Source organism: Scyliorhinus torazame, chromosome 1 (genome assembly GCF_047496885.1).
Source record: "Scyliorhinus torazame isolate Kashiwa2021f chromosome 1, sScyTor2.1, whole genome shotgun sequence".
Classification (NCBI taxonomy): domain Eukaryota; kingdom Metazoa; phylum Chordata; class Chondrichthyes; order Carcharhiniformes; family Scyliorhinidae; genus Scyliorhinus; species Scyliorhinus torazame.
The window spans coordinates 387,382,799-387,398,109 of NC_092707.1; the positions used below are offsets into that span (position 1 = coordinate 387,382,799).

At 42.5% G+C, this 15,311-nt stretch overlaps 1 protein-coding gene across 1 annotated transcript in view; it reads left to right on the plus strand.

Moving 5' to 3' along the window:
* Positions 1-15,311, plus strand: part of kif28 (kinesin family member 28) — a 114,445-nt gene that overhangs the window by 74,302 nt on the left and 24,832 nt on the right. Inside the window, exons 16-17 of the mRNA XM_072507160.1 lie at positions 8,134-8,241; positions 9,104-9,378. Coding sequence (XP_072363261.1) covers positions 8,134-8,241; positions 9,104-9,378 — 383 coding nt within the window. The remainder of the gene's footprint in view (positions 1-8,133; positions 8,242-9,103; positions 9,379-15,311) is intronic.

The window sequence follows — 15,311 nt, forward strand, 5'->3', positions numbered from 1 at the left end:
GGATGAGCAAGTATTTCGGGGTAGAGGATAGCTGTGCGAGGTGCGCGGGAAGCCCAGCAAATCATGTCCACATGTTTTGGGCATGCCCGAAGCTCGGAGGGTTTTAGCAGGGTTTTGCTAAGCAATGTCCACAGCACTAAAAACACAGGTGGTGCCAAATCCGGAGGTAGCGATCTTTGGAGTGTTGGAAGTGCTGGGAGTTCAGGGGGCGAAAGAGGCTCACGTCTTTCCACAGTAGCCCGGAGACGGATCTTGTTAATGTGGAGGGACTCGAAGCCCCCGAGTGTAGAGACCTGGGTTAGTGACATGGCTGGGTATCTCAGTCTCGAGAAGATAAAGTTCACCTTAAGAGGGTCAATGGTCGGGTTCAGCCGGAGGTGACAGCAGTTCATCGACTTTCTCGGGGAAAACTCAAATGTCGGGGGGGGGGGGGGGGTTGTTGTTTTATGGTTGGGGTGTGTGAAGATTGTGATGGATGTGGAAATATTTATTAGACCATGTTTATGTCATTGTTATTGTTATTACTATAAAAAATGTCAAATACCTTGATAAAATATTTAACAAAAAAGATCACTGGAATAAATATATTACAAACTACTAACTAATATTACAAACTAATTATTCTTGAGCTACTGTAAAATATATCTAATCACCAACACGACTTGCTTCCAACTCCCTGAGGCACAGAGTCACATGGTAGGTTTACACTGCCACCTGCTGGCCAGAGGTTGTGTACATTATTATATTCAAGATTGCTTATGCATATCATCACATCCCCTTTCCTTTGGAAATGTAGTTATTTGCATTCATAACTCAATTTGTTACAATACAGTATGATATGCATGAATCTTTAGAATATGTAACAAATTACAGTCCATCACAAATTCAGTTTCTCAGGTTTATGCCTTAGTTTTGTTGATCTTCTGAGTGGCGGTTAAATTTGTGAAGTTACTTCATCTTCCTTTGTAGTTGTGGATTCTGCTTTTTGTTCTTGTATCGTTGTGTCTTTATCTTGTTGTTGTGGCTCTGTATGCTGGACTATATCTTCCTCAGGTTGCTCAGGATTATTCACCATTTCCTCTTGCGGTTGTGTTACAAAAGGTTGCTGAAGTTTCAGCAGAGTTCTTCTGTTTCTTCTTAAGACTATTGTCATGTGAGAGTACCTTTAAGAAATGGGTGCTTATAAATGGGTGTCTATATGTAAATATGTGTAGTGAGAGCATCCTTAAGAAATGGGTGTTTACTACTGCAGTGATGTCAGAGAGTGGGTGGAGCTGGGGGGGGGGGAGTCTGTCAGCTTTTTACTTTTGTTTTAGGCTGTTTGCTGCAGGGTGTGTTTTAGTTTCATTTTCAGAGCTGGATAGCTGCAGTCACAGCCAGAAGGTCTATTAGAGTCTCTCTCTGTAATCTAAAGACTGTAAATCGATTCTGGTGATTTAAAACTAATAACAGCAGTGACTTTAACCTGATGTGCTTCTGGTAAAAGGTGTTTTAAGGCATATGGATGTTAAAAGGAAAGCTTAGCTTTAAAAAATACTTTTCCATTTCTGCTGTACCACACCTGTAGAGTGGGCCGTGTGCTCCCCATACCACAATCTATTAAAAGTTGTGGGTCAGGTGAACTCCATGATACACTTTGGGGTTCTCTAAACCCTGGCCATAACAAATTGGGGGCTCGTCCGGGATAAAAGTCTATCTATTGGATTGGCTTAGTGAACTTAAAGACAGTGAGGGGTGAACATATTGTGGGTGCTTTTCAGGTGTGGTATACTAGTTTAAGTAGGAAGTGTGTTGTAGACAATGGCTCTTTCAGAGGCTCTGAAGTTTTTGGGGGTGGAGACGGTCACACGCACTACCTTACGGACAGAGGCTAAACACAGACTGTTAGATTTGGCAAAAACATTGCAGTTAACATTACCTGACAAATTGCAAAAGGATAAGGTAATTATGGTGGTGGCTAAGCATGTAAAGTTGCCTGAGATACAGTTTGACTTATTGGAAATGGCAAAAATTCAGTTACAACTTAAACAAATGAAACATGAGAAAGAATTAAAGCAGCTTGAATACGAAAGAGATAGAGAGGAAAAAGAAATAGAGAGAAGAAAGAAGAAAAGAAAGAATAGCCTGAACAGAACAAAAAGAAAGAGAAAGGGAGATACAGATCAGGGAAAAAGATAAAGAGAGAGAGTTTGAACTTCAGAAAATGGCCATGAAACATGACAGTCAGTTAAAATTGGCAGACGTAAAGGGAAATGTACAGTTTGATGATAGTGATGAGGATAGTGAGAAAGAGCATCATTGTCGAAGGCTTGGTGGGAATGTATTTAAATATGTGCAAGCATTGCCAAGGTTTGATGAGAAGGAGGTAGAATCCCTTTTCATTTCATTTGAGAAGGTGGCTAAACAAATGAAATGGCCACAGGACATGTGGGTATTGCTGATTCAAACAAAGGTGATAGGTCGGGCTAGTGAAGTGTTTGCATCACTACCGGAGGAGGTATCTGAGACGTATGAGGAGATGAAAAAATCCACCTTAGGTGCATATGAACTAGTGCCTGAAGCCTCCAGACAAAGGTTTAGAAATTTAAGGAAAGAATTTGGTCAAACATACATGGAGTTTGAAAGCCTCAAACAGAGTAATTTTGATAGGTGGATAAGGGCTTTGAAAATAGACCAAACCTATGAAGCTCTCAGAGAAATTATACTTTTGGAGGAGTTTAAAAATTCAATTCCTGATGTAGTGAGAACTCATGTGGAAGAGCAGAGGGTTAAAACTGCAAGGTTCGCAGCAGAAATGGCAGATGATTACGAATTAGTTCATAAATCAATGCTTGTTTTCCGACATCAGTTTCAGCCTGTGAGGGATAGAAACTGGGGACATGAGAAATACTCAAGTGGTAACGGTAAAGGTGATCTGATGGGAGATAATAAGGAGAATGTACTCAGATTTTTTTTTAATCCAGGAATTGGAAAAGAAATGAAAAGTTTCAAATGTTTTCACTGTAATAAACTAGGCCATGTAAAGTCATAGTGTTGGTGGTTGAAGAAAAGCACTGGGAAGGCTGATGTGGTAAAACAGGATAAGACAGTGGGGTTTGTTAAAGTGGTAAAGGAAAGCCCAAGTGAAGCGAGTGTAAAAGATTGTACAGCCTGATCAGGAGGTGATTGATAAGAAGGTGCCAGATCTCTTTAAAGAATTTACTTGTGTGGGTAAAGTTTACTCATGTGTGTCAGGAGGAGCAGGTAAAGAAGTCACAATTTTAATAGATATGGGAGCTAGTCAATCTTTAATGGTAAGAGATGAGGAGTTATGTAGTTTGGGAAGAATGTTGCCAGAAAAGGTGGTAATATGTGGAATTCAGGGTGAGAGGAGTAGTGTTCAATTATATAAGGTAAGGTTGGAAAGTCCAGTGAAGAGTAGTGAAGTGGTAGTAGGAGTAATAGAGAAAGTATCTTGTCCAGGAATACAGTTTATCTTGGGTAATGATATAGTTGGATCGCAAGTGGGAGTGATGCCTACTGTGGTTGATAAGCCAGTGGAAAATCAGACAACTGAAGTGTTGAAGGACGAATATCCTGGGATGTTTCTGGATTGTGCAGTAACAAGGTCACAAAGTCACAGGTTAAAACAAGAGGAGAAATCAAAGAGTGAAGATGACGTTGAAGTGCAATTATCAGAAACGATTTTTGATCAGATGGTTGAAAAAGAACAAGAACAGGTGGAGGATGAGGCGGATATTTTTAGTTCAGGAAAATTGGCGGAGTTACAACAGAAAAACGTAGAAATAAAATGGATGTATCAGAAAGCATATTGAAGAGGAATCTGAGTGTATACCAGAGTGTAATAACCATAAAAGTGATGTCTTGATGAGAAAATAAATGGAGACCTTTACATATACAGGCGGATGAAAAGTGGGCAGAAGTTCATGAAGTAGTATTGCCAGTAGGGTATAGAAAGGAGGTGTTGCAAGTTAACATGAGGTACCAGTGGGAGGTCATTTGAGAATAAGGAAAACTCAAGCTAAAATTCAGAAATATTTTTATTGGCTTGGACTACATAAAGATGTAGTTACATTTTGTCAATCATGTCACACATGTCAAGTGATAAGGAAACCTCAAGCAGTGATAAAACCAGCGCCCTTAATACCCATTCCAGCATTTGAGGAACCTTTTACAAGGGTCCTAATTGATTGCGTAGGACCGCTTCCAAAAACGAAAAGTGAGAATCAATATCTTTTGATGATAATGGATGTGTCTACTAGGTTTCCAGAGGCCATTCCAGTACGTAATATTACAGCTAAAAAGATTGTGGAGGAGTTACTTAAATTCTTTACTAGATATGGACTACCCACAGAAATACAATCGGATCAAGGATCAAATTTTACCTCAAGGTTATTCAAATAAATTATGAATAGCTTAGGAATAAAACAATTTAAATCAACTGCGTACCATCCAGAATCACAGGGAGCGTTAGAAAGGTGGCATCAGACATTAAAGACAATGTTGAGGGCTTATTGTCAAGATTATCCAGAGGATTGGGATAAAGGAATTCCATTCGTACTGTATGCAATTAAGGGTGCACCTAATGAGTCAACCAAATTTAGTCCTTTTGAACTAATTTTTGATCATGAGGTAAGAGGACCACTTAAATCGATTGAGGAAAAATTGGTGAGTGAGAAATCGGAAATTACACTATTGGATTACGTGTCAAATTTTAGGGAACGATTAAATAGAGCAGGTGAATTGGCTAGACAACATTTAAAAGTTGCACAAAATGTGATGAAACAGGTAGCGGACAAGAAATCCAAAGTTCGTAGTTTTGCCAGTGGAGATAAAGTTTTAATATTGTTACCAGTGGTAGGTGAACCTTTAAAAGCAAGGTTTTGTGGACCTTATCAGATTGAAAGGAAATTAAGTGAGGTGAATTATGTGGTAAAAACACCAGAGAGAAGGAACGAGTGTGTCATGTGAATATGTTTAAAAGGTACTTTGAAAGGGAAGGAGAGAAAAAGGAGGAGGTTTTAATGATTCTAACTTAAAGTGATGAACCAAATCCAGATGACTGTGAATTTGACATACCTCAAATTAAATTGGAAAACGAGGATGGTCTTAAAAATTGGGATAAATTGTTGAGTTACCTTCTAGACGAAAAACGAACTGACCTGAAAGAGTTATTGATAGCACATGGGCAAGTTTGTGGAGATAAATTGGGAAGTACTAAAATGGCTATACATGATGTAGATGTGGGAAATGCTATTCCAATCAAACAACATCGATACAGACTTAACTCTTTAAAAGTGGCACAGGTTAGCAAAGAGATTGAGAGTATGCTTAAAAATGGCATAATTGAAGTGGGTTTCAGCCAATGGAGCTCACCCATAGTGATGGTACCTAAACCAGATGGTACACAACGGTTGTGTGTGGACTATAGAAAGGTTAATGCAGTTACAAGAATGGACTCTTATCCTATCCCTCGCTTGGAGGATTGCATTGAGAAAGTGGGACAATCAGCTTTTATTTCCTAACTGGATTTACTTAAAGTTTACTGGCAGGTACCTTTATCCGAAAGGGCGAAGGAGATTTCAGCTTTTGTGACTCCAGGTGGTATATACCAATTCAAAGTTATGCAATTTGGCATGAAAAACGCCCCAGCCACATTTCAACGGTTAACTAACAAAGTTGTTTCAGGATTACCCAATCGTGCGGTATACATCGATGATCTGGTAATTTTCAGCCAGACATGGACAGAACATTTCAAACATCTGATGGAGTTATGTGATCGACTTCAGGAGTCGGGTCTGGTGATAAACCTAGCCAAAAGTCAATTTGGAAAAGCCCAAGTCACTTTCCTTGGCCATTACAATTGGACAGGGTCGAATGGTCACAAGGGATGTGAAACCAGCAGTTATTGAGGAGTTTCCGATACCCTCAAGACGAAGGGAAATAATGTGATTTCTTGCCATGAGTGGATTTGAGCGAATGTTTGTGCAATAGTTTTGTAGCGTGATTGCTCCACTGAAGAAACGTCGAAAATTTCAATGGACAGCGGACTTTCACCAGGCATTTGACTGCCTGAAAGCTGTGATAACCAATGTTCCTGTGTTGGAGAATTACAAGGGACTCTGTGATCAGTTTGAACTAAAGTATCTGACTTCAAAGAGAAATGCCGAGGAGTAGAGAAATGGATGGATCGTGCAGAGACTTTCTTGTTCAAAGAGACTGTCAATCGAGAAGGATTTCAGTTGGAAGAAGAACGGGGGAAAAAATGGACTATATTATTATACCTGTTTGCGTGTGTTGTTTTTTGAAACAAAAAAGTGTATTTGTTAAAGGATAGTGAAAAGGTGAAAAATGAAACCATCTTGAAGTTGATGGTTTATTTATTTTTCTTGGGGGGAGGTGTCATATGAGAGTACCTTTAAGAAATGGGTGTTTATAAATGGGCGTGTATGTAAATATCTGTAGTGAGAGTACCTTTAAGAAATGGGTGTATACTACTGCAGTGATGTCAGAGAGTGGGTGGAGCTGGGCTGCCTGTCAGCTTTTTACTTTCATTTTAGACTGCTTGCTGCAGGGTGTGTTTTAGTTTCATTTTCAGAGCTGGATAGCTGCAGTCACAGCCAGAAGGTCTATTAGAGTCTCTCTCTGTAATCTAAAGACTGTAAATCGATCCTGGTGATTTAAAAATGATAACAGTAGTGACTTTAACCTGATGTGCTTCTGGTAAAAGGTGTTTTAAGTCATATGGATGTTAAATTGGATGATAACCCAATGCCTGGGTTAGAAAACTATCAAACGAATCGCCTGCTTTCTGGGTGAGCATGAGAAATATGTACATAGAATTTACAGTGCAGAAGGAGGCCATTCAGCCCATCGAGACTGTACCGGCTCTTGGAAAGAGCACCCTACCCAAGGTCAACACCTCCACCCGATTCCCATAACCCAGTAACCCCACCCAACACTAAGGGCAATTTTGGACACTGTAGCGCTCGAAAGTTCCATTTTTTTTTAGGCGAGCAATGCCGATCAAATTGCTTGAGAACTTTGTCGAAATTCTTGTTATCCGCTTCGCTATTGAAGACAGATGTGTTAAATATTTCAATCGCTTGGGGACCTGCTACAGTGAGCAGCAACGCGATACGCCTCTCGTCAGGCTGTGCCTGCAGACCAAGGGCTGCACCATGGAATTTGAACTGCTGCTTGAACACCCGCCAATTCGTGTCTATGTTACAGGTGACCTGAAGCTGTTGAGGTGCGTTCAGACCTTCCATCCTGGTCTTCAAATTCTTACAGCGCATTGAGTATTAGTTGCCCGTAGCTTACGACTTTAGTAGAAAAAAATGTGTTTTCTTATTTGTACCTTATTCTTCTTCGGAGTTTAAATTGTTCGGATCTTCTCAGAATCTTCTTGTTCTTAGTCGATCTTCAGACCTGGTACCATGTCATGTTCTTCTGTCCTGGCCAGTGTGAATGGTACACAGAAGAACATCTAGTTCTTGACTAGTTAAAATAATTTATTATAAAACAAATGCGAGGTAAAGATAACTGTAATAAATATATTACAAACTACTAACGCTAACTAACTGTTCTTGAGCTACTGCACGATATGTCTATCCACCAACACGACTTACTCCCAACTCCCCGAGGCACAGAGTCACGTGGTAGGTTTACACTGCCACCTGCTGGTCGGAGGTTGTGTACATTATTATATACAAAATTGCTTATGCATATCATCCATTGCACCAAACCTCTGAAAGAGGACTCTACCTAGACCCACTCTCCCCACCTTCTCTGCCCTATCTCTGTAACCCCCTAACTCCACCAAACCTTCACATCAACAGCTCACAATTAATTAATTAATTAATTATGTTTTAATGATTGTTGTCCAAGACACCAGGGTAATGTTTTGCTCTTATTTGAATAGTGCCACGATATCTCTTCTGTCCAGCTGGGCGGGCAGATATGGCCTCAGGTTAATGTCTAATCTAAAAGAGGACATCCGTCAGACTAGTGGAAAACCTCACTGAGGTGACAGTGTGTCTGAGTCGACAGTTTGGCCTTGGAGGTGTTGAAAGGTTTGAGTGCATCTTTTTAAAAAATGTTTGAACAACTATTTAAATTGTTCGATCCCAGAATCTCAAGTTTGAATCGGAAGTGAAGAACCTGGCATTAACAGACTCCAAGGGCCATGATCTGATAAAGGAGGTGATGGTGAAAGTGACAAATACATTGACTCATCAGGTACGAAGGAATGCGCTCGTACTTCACATTTTGATATCGTTTGAATTGTGATAGAAGTAAGAAATTCTGACCTTATTCTCTTTTTCCTAATTTTAAAATCTGTTTTCCTATCGTGAGCACTATTTAATATCAAGGGAACATAGATATTACTGGAGGCTGTGGAAGGGGTAATGTGATACCGTGGTATTGTCAATGGGCTGGTGATCCAGAGACCCAGGTAATGGTCTGGGTCCATGGATTTAAATCCCACCGTGGCAGCTGGTGGAATTTGAAATCCTTTAATAGAACTGAACCGGAAACTAGTTTCTGTAAAGGTGACCATGGAATTATCATCGATTGTTGTAAACACCCATCTGGTTCACGGCTGTCCTTTAGGGAAGGAAATCTGCCATCCTTACCTGGTCTGGCCTACATGTGACTCCAGACCCACAGCATAGTGGTTGGCTCTTAGCTGCTCTCGTAAATGACCCAGCAAGGGTCGTTCAAGGGCAATTAGCAGTGAGCAGCAAATGCCGGCCTTTCTAGTGACACCCACATCCCATGAAGGAGAATCACTGTTTGTCGATGTACCATTTGTCATGTTCCCTGTTGGTTATTCTTTTTGTCTCCTATGTACGTACTGTTCACTTTCCCTCGGCCGCAGAAAAATACTTTTCACTGTACTTCGGTACATGTGACAATAAATCAAATCAAAATCGAAAGAAAGGTTACAATGGAAAAGGGAGTGGCAAAACAAATGCCCCCGGAATAAGTTGCTGGTTCAGTCAACATGATTAAGGATTTCCTCACCTGCGACGATCTTAAGTTTTTAAAATTATTTTATGAGTTGTGGACTGATCCCAGTTATTCTCCAATGTAACAGGTGTGGGTCTGGTCACTGGCCAAGTTTGTGAACAGGAAGTTCATCATGGAGGACATAGTTCAGCGTTTTGTTGATGGAGAGAAGATTTCTCTGGATACAGAAAGTGATCCGTTCTGGGATCCTATTGAGGCAGTCCACTTAGGTACTGCATACATCTGGCTCCAGTCTCTGAACTATTGTATTGCACTGGAAGAGCATGTGGAATTTCACAATTCCCAGGGTGAAGAGGAGGCCATTTTACAGATGAACCTGGTGCCATGCACCCCAACTGGACAGTAAGTTCCCAAATGGACCTCTTCAGCTTGTATTTTTCTTTCTAAAGTATCACTCAAGTCAAAATACACACTAATATTTTGCATGCCTGCTTTGTGTCTGAAGGCTGTACCAAACAGACTGAAATAATAATCTTTGTTGTCACAAGTAGGCTTATATTAACGAAAGAGAAAATGCTGGAGAATCTCAGCAAGTCTGGCAGCATCTGTAGGGAGAGAAAAGAGCTAACGTTTCGAGTCCGATGACTCTTTGTCAAAGCTAACAGACAGAGAAAGTGGGAAATATTTATACTGTGGAGTGAGAATGAAAGAAGAGTCATAGCCACAGAAACCCAGGGAAACCGGGTGCTAATGGCCACAGAAACCGAGGGGAAAGCGTGCTAATGGCAGTCCCCGGAGAGGACACAAGATGTGAAAGGTCAAACAGCAGGGAAACTAACATCAGAGGATGGACTGTAGATGTGGGGGGAGGGGAAGGGGAAAGCAAAGAGGAGAAAGGTGAAGGAAAGGTGGATAAGATTGGGGGCGGGGAATTAAATGTATATTAAGAAAGAAAGAAATGGTAAAAGACAGTTAAAATGAAATGAAAACAAATGGGTCGAGGTGGGGTAGAGCTGATCATCTGAAGTTGTTGAAATTGATGTTGAGACCGGAAGGCTGTAGCCTGCCTAACCGGAAGATGAGATGTTGTTCCTCCAGTTTGCATTGCGCTTCACTGGAACATTGCAGCAGGCCAAGAACAGACATGTGGGCATGGGAGCAGGGTCTTTTGTGAAAATGGCAAGCATCAGGGAGGTCAGGGTCCTGAATGCGCACAGAGATGCTCAGCAAAGCGATCACCCAGTCTGCGTTTGGTCTCTCCGATATAGAGGAGACCACATTGGGAGCAGCGAATGCAATACACCAAATTGGAAGAGATGCAAGTGAAACGCTGCTTCACCTGGAATGAGTGTTTTGGGCCTGGGATGTTCAGCATGGAAGAAGTAAAGGGGCAGGTGTTACACCTTCTGCGATTGCATGGGAAGGTGCCATGGGTGATGGGAGAGGTACTGGGTATGGTGGATGAGTGGACTAGATTGTCTCGGAGGGAACGGTCTCTGCGGAATGTTGACAGAGGGAGTGAAGGGAAGATGTGTTTAGAGGTGGCATCATGCTGGAGTTGGCGAAAATGTTGGAGGATTATGCTTTGCATACAGAGGCTGGTGGGATGAAATGTGAGAACGAGGGGGACTCGATCCTTGTTCTGGGAGGGAGTGGAGGGGGCGAGGGTAGTGGCGCGGGAGATGGACCGCACACTGTTGAGGACCCTGTCCACAACTGTAGGTGGGAAATCACGGTTGAGGAAGAAGGAACACGTTTTTGAAGCACCATTTTGGAAAGTGGCATCATCGGAACAAATGCGACGGAGGTGAAGGAGTTGAGAGAAAGGGATGGAGTCCTTACAGGGTGTAGGGTGCGAAGAGCTGTAGTCAAGATAGCTGTGGGAGTAAGTGGGCTTGTAGTGGATATTAGTGGATAATCTTTTGCCGGAAATGGAGACAGAAAGATCAAGGAAGGGAAGGAAAGTGTCTGAGCTTATATTAACACTGCAATGAAGTTACGGTGAAAAGCCCCTAGTCGCCGCATTCCGGCGCCTGTTCGGATACACAGAGAGAGAATTCAGAATGTCCAAAATACCTAACAGCACGTCTTTTGGGACTTGTGGGAGGAAACCGGAGAACTCGGAGAAAACCCACGCAGACACGGGGAGAACGTGCAGACTCCGCACAGACAGTGACCCAAGCCGGGATTCGAACCTGGGATCCTGGAGCTGTGAAGCAACAGTGCTATCCACTTTGCTACCGTGCTGCAAGCTTGTAAGACAGCAAACAATAGGGAGGCACGATGGCACAGTGGTTAGCACTGCTGCCTCACAGCGCCGAGGACCTGGGTTCGATCCTGGTCCTAGGTCACTGTCCGTGTGGAGTTTGCACATTCTCCCCGTGTCTGCATGGGTTTCACCCCCACAAGCCAAAGATGTGTAGGTTAGGTGGATTGGCCACGCTAAATTGCCCCTTAATTGGAAATTTTAAAAAAAGACAGCCAGCAATAATGAAATGAAAACCACTTATTGTCACAAGTAGGCTTCAAATGAAGTTACTGTGAAAAGCCCCTAGTCGCCACATTCCGGCGCCTGTTCGGGGAGTCTGGTACAGGAATTGAACCGTGCTGTTGGCCTGCCTTGGTCTGCTTTCAAAGCCAGTGATTTAGCCCAGTGTGCTAAACCAGCCCCAGCAAAATCACTCCACTACAGTAAATATATCTCAAAGCGAGTTCCAACACGAAAGGAGGCCATTTGGCCCATTGTCCCTGTGCTGGCTCTTCTATATCCCAGTTCAAACTGAATCCATTGCTCCGTTCTCTCCCCATAGTCCTGTAATTTCCTCTACTTCATATACTTAGTCATAAAGTTTTACAACACAAAAAGAGGCCATTTGGCCCAACATGTCTGCGTTATCTCATCCATTTTTCCTTTGCAAAAAGCAGTGGCCTCTGCCCCAGTCACTCCTGGTGGGAAAGCATTCCAAGCTGTGACAAATCTCTGCAGGTACAGATCATGCTGGATATTGTGGGACAACTCCGTCACCACCAGAAGACACTGATGAGCAGGTTTCTAAGCTTTATTCCAATATACCAAGGGAGAGACAGTCTCAGGCAATCCAAGGTTGACTCTGAGGCTGGAATTTTCCAGCCATTCGCTGGTGGCAGGATTCTCTGATCCCGGTTGTGTGGGGAATTCCCATTGACAGCAGAGGGAGCAGAGAATCCTGCCCGCCAGAGAACGGCGCTCTGCCAAGAAACACGCGGCTGGGAGGTCAGAGAATTAAACCTTGAAAGTTGCAACAAAGTCATCTTTTTATACACGGCAAGTCACGTACACACTCCATTATCCACTTCTAATCTTGACGCTTACATTCATGTGCAAAACATACATCTCAGACTCTAGTTACCTGCTTCCTGTGAGTTGGACATTGGGCATTTTTCACACAAATGGAGGCCCCCAAATCTCACCCCAACCTCTTGTTTCTGTCCCATTTCTTATCCTATAAGACCATAAGACATAGGAGCGGAAGTAAGGCCATTCGGCCCATCGAGTCTACTCCACCATTCAATCACGGCTGATTTTAACTCCATTTACCCGCTCTCTCTCCATAGCCCTTAATTCCTCGAGAAATCAAGAATTTATCAACTTCTGTCTTAAAGACACTCAACGTCCCGGCCTCCACTGCCCTCTGTGGCAATGAATTCCACAGACCCACCACTCTCTGGCTGAAGAAATTTCTCCTCATCTCTGTTCTAAAGTGACTCCCTTTTATTCTAAGGCTGTGCCCTCGGGTCCTAGTCTCCCCTGCTAATGGAAACAACTTCCCTACATCCACCCTATCTAAGCCATTCATTATCTTGTAAGTTTCTATTAGATCTCCCCTCAACCTCCTAATCTCCAATGAATATAATCCCAGGATCCTCAGGTGTTCATCGTATGTCTGTCCAGAGCATATCTACTACCCATCAGTTCTGCCGTTCCTGGCTTGATGGTTTATTTTGCAAAAAGACCCTTTCCAACAAAAAACATTTCAACCCTTTCACTGGACGAAAGAAAATGAGGTTTTATTTGTGCAAAACTCTCTTCAGAGACCAGTTACATCACACATTTTGTATTGAATCAAAGTGGTCTGAGATTTCTATCAACATGATATGCATGCATAATGCAACACAAATATGAAGGCAATTGAGTTAAAATGTAAACGTTTGATTCCTAAGCAATTCCACAATTTACTTTTGAAGCTTTTAAGACTTAAGGAAGATTTTATTATCCCAATTACTTTGTGGTATTAAAATTTATTCGGAATTTTGGATGTGAATGTTAAGTGTCGAGCTTCAGTTTACCTGATTGCAGTGCAGTGTGATGCCAGTGGTATAACTCTGATCTGGCCAATCTATATCGCTGTGTTCAGTTACACATCTCAGCAACCAGTATTTGGATTGTGAGGGTCTGAGGGCTCTCTGCTTCATCATTGAGCAGAGGCCTGAACAATCCCCGTCCACTACTTCTCCTCCGCCTGGCTGAACTTGTTCTGTCACTCAACAATTTTTTTTTAACTTGTCTCACTTCCTCCAAATAAAAAGTGTGTCTGTGGGTACCCACGTGACCCCAGTTACACCTGTTTTTTTGTGGGTTATGTGGAACGCTCCTTATTCCAGACCTACTCAGGCCCACTCCCTCAACTTGTTTCTTCATTACATCGATAACTGTACTGGTGCCGCGTTATGTTCTCGTCCGGACCAGGAAATCAATGTATGCTTCCAGTTTCCACCTCTCTCTCACCTTCACATGGTCCATCGCAGACACTTTCCTTCCCTTCCTTGACCTCTCTAGCTCCATTGCCAGTGATAGATTGACCACCAATATTCATTACAAGCCCATATCAACCTCAGCTCTAGCTCTTCCCACCGTGCTTCCTGTAAGGACTCCATCCCGTTCTCCCAATTTCTCTGCCTCCATCACAACTGTTCCAATGATGCCAGCCTCCAAAATGGCACTTCTGACATATCTGCCTTTTCCCTTAACTAGGTTTCACCCCTGTAATTGACAGGGCACTCAACTGTGTTTGACCCATTTCTTATACCTCTGCTCTCAACTCTCCCTCTCAGAACCATGATAGAGTGTCGTTTGTCCTGAATTTAAATAAAGGAAACTCTAATGCTATGAGTCGTGAGTTGGTTATGATGGATTGTGGGACGTTACTTAAAGGAATGATAGGTAGCTAGGTAATGGCAAACATTCAAAGAGAGCATGAATGAACTGCAACATTTGTTCATTCCTGTCTGGCGCAAAAATAAAATGGGAAAGGTCGCCAAACCATAGCTTACAAGGGAAATTAGAGATAGTATTTGATCCAAAGAAGAAATATACAAATTGGCCAGAAAAAGCAGACCTAAGGATTGGGGGCAATTTAGGATTCCGCAAAGGAGGACAAAAGGAATTGATTAAGAGGGGAAAAATAGAGTACGAGAGTAAGCTTGTGGGAAACATGAAAACTGACTGTAAAAGCTTCTATAGGTATGTGAGGAGAAAAAGACTAGTCAGAAACGGGAATTTATTTATTTATTTTTTATTTATTAATTTAGAGTATCCAATTAACTTTTTCCAATGAAGGGGCAATTTAGCGTGACCAATTCACCTACCCTGCACATAGATTATCATAGAATTTACAGTGCAGAAGGAGGCCATTCGGCCCATCGAGTCTGCACTGGCTCTTGGAAAGAGCACCCTACCCAAGGTCAACACCGCCACCCTATCCCTATAACCCAGTAACCCCACCCAACACTAAGGGCAATTTTGGACACTAAGGGCAATTTATCATGGCCAATCCACCTAACCTGCACATCTTTGGACTGTGGGAGGAAACCGGAGCACCCGGAGGAAACCCACGCACGTGCAGACTCCGCACAGACAGTGACCCAGAGCCAGGATCGAACCTGGGACTTCGGCGCCGTGAGTGCTAACCACTGCGCCACCGTGCTGCCCATGAAACGGGAATTTATAATGGGGAACAAAGAAATGGCTGACCAACTAAATACATACTTTGATTCTGTCTTCACAAAGTAGGACACAAATAATGTACCAGAAATGTTGGGGAACACAGTGTTTAGTGAGAGGGAGGAACTGAAGGAAATCAGTATTAGTAGAGAAATGGTGGTGGGGAAGTTGTTGGGATTGAAGGCCAGTAAATCCCCAGGGCCTGATAATCTTCATCCCAGAGTACTTAAGGAAATTTTCCTAGAAATAGTGGGTGAATTGGTGGACATCTTCCAAGATTCTGTAGACTCTGGAATAGTTACGGATTGGAGGATAGCTAACGTAACCTCACTATTTAAAAAGGGAGGTAGAGAGG